The 4,776-nt window shown below is 33.9% G+C and overlaps 1 protein-coding gene across 1 annotated transcript; it reads left to right on the top strand.

Annotated features, from left to right (window-relative positions):
- Positions 1-2,135: 2,135 nt before the first annotated feature.
- Positions 2,136-3,900, top strand: LOC113777368 (F-box/FBD/LRR-repeat protein At1g78750-like). Its single transcript, XM_027322402.1, has 3 exons — positions 2,136-3,254; positions 3,404-3,541; positions 3,622-3,900. Exons 1-3 carry the CDS (start codon positions 2,136-2,138, stop codon positions 3,898-3,900), a joined length of 1,536 nt encoding a protein of 511 aa, XP_027178203.1.
- Positions 3,901-4,776: the final 876 nt, after the last annotated feature.

Raw genomic sequence — 4,776 nt, 5'->3', positions numbered from 1 at the left:
TAAGTTAAAATCATGGTTAAGCGATTAATAACAAAGGATTGTGCAATGAAGTATTGCTGATTTTCACCATTGTATAGATTGAACACAATCCATATTCATTGTCATCAAAGATTTCTCCATTGATTATCAAAAAATGGGTATTGATTAAATTTGGAATTAGACTTCACTGTTGGACAAATGTTTGAATTATTTGGAGGATTTTAAAATGTTATATTTCAATATGGCTTATTTATGATATTAGTGATTGTTATGTTTAATAATAAGGATCAATCTTCCATGCATTAGCAATGTGTATACTATCTCCATTAGGTATATAACAACTAATTTGAATTTGAATTTAAAATCTAAATTTTGCAAAAGTATCATCCAACTATGACACTATATATAATGCTAGTGTATATAATATTAACTTTAATAATTATGCCTAAACCAAAAATAAATAAATAAAGTATAAAAGGTAGATTAGAAAAAATTTGGAAGAAAGTACCAAAAGTGGTACACTTTACCTAATATTCAAAGTTATATTATATATAAATAGATAAATTAATTTTCATTCAATTTATATACTTCAAAAATGAGATATGTAAGATGCAATAGATGCATTGCCAAACTAGTATTTACATACCAGTCACAGAGCCAAGAATTTTTCTGTGAAGGGGGGCACTTTATGCATAAAGAATTATCACTTTCAAGTGTAATTCTTAAATTTTGCCCATTTTTTTGTCCTAAAAAAATTTTTGGTGGCCTGTTTTGGCTCCGGCCAGTGCCATTCTTTTATTTATTTTTTGTAGTTAACTGTCCAAACTTTATATTTGATTGCAACTCAAAGTAAAAAATTAAATCAAATTTATACGTCATCAAGTCAATTCCCTTTCCCCTCCAAAATTGTAGAAAACACCCCCTGTTTTTCACATTGCCCCCCTAATATTTTGAAAATTCCTCATCTCTTATTACATTGCCATTCCTAAATGCCAATATCTGTCAAACTCTCTCTTTTAGTACAATTTTTTGTACTGTTATTAAACCAAAAAATTGATTAGATCAAAGAAAAAAAAATTAAAACAAGTACATTATATATAATTTAAACTGAATAGTAATCATCCTATATAATCCTGACTCCACTAGCCACAAGTCTTGGCTCTAGCATTTTCACTAATTAAAATGTGATTTACTATTCAATTTTTTTTATCTTTTTGATGTTACAATCTTAAGGAAAAAAAAATTACTATTCACTTTTTTTTTTCTAAAAAGCATAATTTTAGTGTTCTCTAATCCCAAATTTGAAAAGCAATCATTTATGAGAAAATGTAACTAAAAAATAATCATATAATATTGCTAATAGATATATATTGGTTTTATATGTTTAAGAACATAACTTTAAAAAATATGCAAACTTAATTATTAGCTTCAAATTCATGTATAATTAACGGATCATCTGCATTCAGGACAAAGTACTTTAATTTAAAATTTCATAGATCAAAAAGTTAAATAGTAAATTGAAATGTGTATATAGTTTAGTTTTGAACAAATTTTTTCTGGACAAATTTTTTCTTGAGATAATAGAAAAAATTTTAACAAGTCAACATGTAAAGCTAATACAATTAATGACAAATTGAGCTTCATAGTTTAAATTTGTCATAATCCGAAAGTTAGGTGTAGAGGAGCAATGGAATTCTATCAAAATCTAAGGGGTCAAGAGAAATAACTTCGATAAAAATTTTCAAAATTTCCTAGGGAATATAAAATAGAATCTCAAAACTTCCCCGGGCGGTTCGGGAATGCATACATAATTGCGCTTTCACATTGCAATTACATAGTTCAGCTACACTAAATGTAAGGCAAAACTACACATTGCATTTAATATATCATGCGGTTGTGCTTGTGAAAAATCAATAAGAGTCACTTTTTCCACATTTTTGTGATGTGAGCTCTCCAGTTCCCCGTAACAAGGAAGACAAAGCGGGATTAGAAACATTAATACGAGAGTGAGACTTCTGGTTAGCATTTGAAGCTAATTTTTGGATTGTACAAAACAACTAAAGAATGCAACCCTGAATTCTTTTGAGTTTTCTCTTTCGAGCTAGCTTTCACATATCTTCGCACTTTTTTTTTGCTCAAATTATATGTAGCTAAAAATGTCTCGTATCCGGAGATCCTTTTTGGCTCAAAGAATTCGGAGCAATCGAAGGAAAAAAACTGTCAAAGTCCAGTCCCAAAATCATGTTAAAGTTGATCATGTTGATCGGATAAGCGCTCTTCCAAATGACCTTCTCTGCCATATCCTTTCCTTTCTTCCAACAAAGAAAGCTGCAGCCACCTCCATCCTATCCACTCGATGGCGTTACCTTTTCACTTCACTTCGCAATATTCATCTGGAATTTGATCACTCTTTACGACGATTCGATCCGAATAGTGGTAAAAAATATGTAGACATTATGGGTCCCAATTATCAACGATTTGCTCGATTGGTAGATTGTTGTCATCAATTGATTCTTCAGCGAAAACCGTATTGTTTGAGAAAATTCCATCTTTCCCTGAAAGAGTTTCTTGAGATTTTTCGGGTGGCAATAGACTCTCTGATATGCGCCGCAATTTGTTGCGGAGTCCAACAACTTGAGGTTTTTGTGGGACTTGATCGTTCCAATGCATTGTCTCCTCCGGGAATTTTGTCCTGTCCTGCAATTTTCAGTTGCAAAACACTTGTAGAAATGAAGCTGGAAAGTCGCTTTACTTATTTCTACGTCCCGGAGACAGTTTCTTTGCCGAATCTTAAGATTCTGCATTTGGCACAATTTATATTGACAGATGAGCTGTCTACTCCCAGGCTCATTCAGGGTTGTCCTGTGCTCATAGAACTGTATTTTGACTGTTTAACATATTCAGAGGGTGAAGTTCTGACCCTTTTGATAAAAAGCCCTTCCCTGGAAAAAATCTACCTCCATTGTGTGACTGATGAATGGGACATTGTTCTGGACATCCCCAGTGCTGTAAATTTGGAATGCGAGGTTGAGGGACCGAGTATAACAAGTATAAATGCCCCAAAGCTTCAACATTTGCACTTTGATGGCGATGCAGTTGAAGTAAACATTCTCCCAAACCACAAGTCTCTTGTTGAAGCCAGAATATCAGTTTCTTGCCCTTATATTGTGAAAACATCAGATCAAGAACAATTATTACGCTGTGAGGTTGCCTTTGAGCTTATGAATTGGTCACAAAGTGTGGTATCACTTTATTTGCTAGATGCCACGGTGGAGGTAGTTTTTTTTCTTTTCTTTGGTTATTGCATAACTCAAATTATTTTTGTTATGATTTGGAGAATGACTGGAACTTCAAATTTCCAAGTGTTTATTTGTCTAATCAATTTTCTCATTTCTTCCTGAAGTTACTCTTTTATTTTCAAAAGTTGCTGCCAACTTTTGAAAAGCTAACTTATCTTGAGCTTGAAGTCCGCAAATATTATGATAAGCATACTCGTAGCTGGAAGATGTTATCTTGGTTACTTGAGAGTGCACCTAATCTTCAAGTGCTGGTCTTTGATGAAGTGAGTCCCAATGATCCTTTTTTCTCACAGCAATGTATTCGATTAGATATTCCAGTCCGTAATTATTCTCCAAATGGCAGGTGTTTTGGGATGACAGGATTGAATCCTCTGCTGAAGACAAGAAATTTGAGTTTCTTTCTGCAGAGCCTGTTCCATTATGCTTGCCGAAACATCTTAGGGAAGTAAAAATCAGAAAATTCAATGGAAAGGAATATGAATTCAAGCTCATTGACTATATTTTGCAGAATGTGAAAGCTTTAAAAAAGATGACCGTTGGTGTGCTTGGACACTTTGGAGCTCGCAGCAAAATATTGTCATTGAAGAGATGCAATAACGACTGCCAGATTGTGTTCACATAAAAAATGTTTGGAGGTCTGCTGGTGAAGCTTCAGGAAAATGTTTGAATAAATTGTGATCGGCCAATGGGGAGTAGTTGATGCCGTTCCAAGGAAATAACATAATCCAACTCCAGAATAGTTGCTAGTAATAGTGACAAAACGCAGGTTGAAAGTAGTTCTGGATACTAGTAATAGCTAGGGAAATTACGTAACTATGGCAATGTGCAATTTTCATATCTTGCTTTTGGATGGGACATGGAAAACGGGAGCTTGTTAATGACTAGATTTTGTTTGTGATTTTGTTATGTTGAGGTTGCTTTTTATTTGTCGTGTTTAATTGCTTATACATCGAGCATATGGTGACGCAGAACTGTTTATGCTTTGAGATGGCTCAAGAATTTCTTGATGTTATGTATGCTCTTGTCCTCTGTCTCCTTTTAGGCCACTTCCATGGTCTAAAAGTCATGAACCATTTGAATTACCAGAGAAACCTCACAGCAAGCACCGAAGCATCATCATTTTTAGTTGAAAGAACGATATTTTTGTAGCTAATGAAGCAGCGAAGCATGACTAACGCTTTATCCCTTGAGACATTAAGAATCTCAACAAATTATAGTCAGCAAAACTTTTAGAACTCATGACCAGTTTCCTGTCGGTTTTTTATGAACAATTTATTGTAAAACAGGTATGGATACAACTTTTAGTGCTCATAACCAGCTTTGTGTTCTACCACTTGCAAAAACTCCGAACTTCTGCTAGTAATATGCAACCTTAGTAGCACGCCAGGGTGATAACAGAAGAACAACAGAATACTGAAGCGGAAAAATGATCTGTTCAATTTTCCTCAACCACTTTCCAGGAAAGTAGATTGACCCCTGGAGTACATGCGACTACTAA

This window comes from Coffea eugenioides, chromosome 7, assembly GCF_003713205.1.
Source record: "Coffea eugenioides isolate CCC68of chromosome 7, Ceug_1.0, whole genome shotgun sequence".
NCBI classification, from domain to species: Eukaryota; Viridiplantae; Streptophyta; class Magnoliopsida; order Gentianales; family Rubiaceae; genus Coffea; species Coffea eugenioides.
This window is presented reverse-complemented; position numbering and strand designations above follow the sequence as displayed.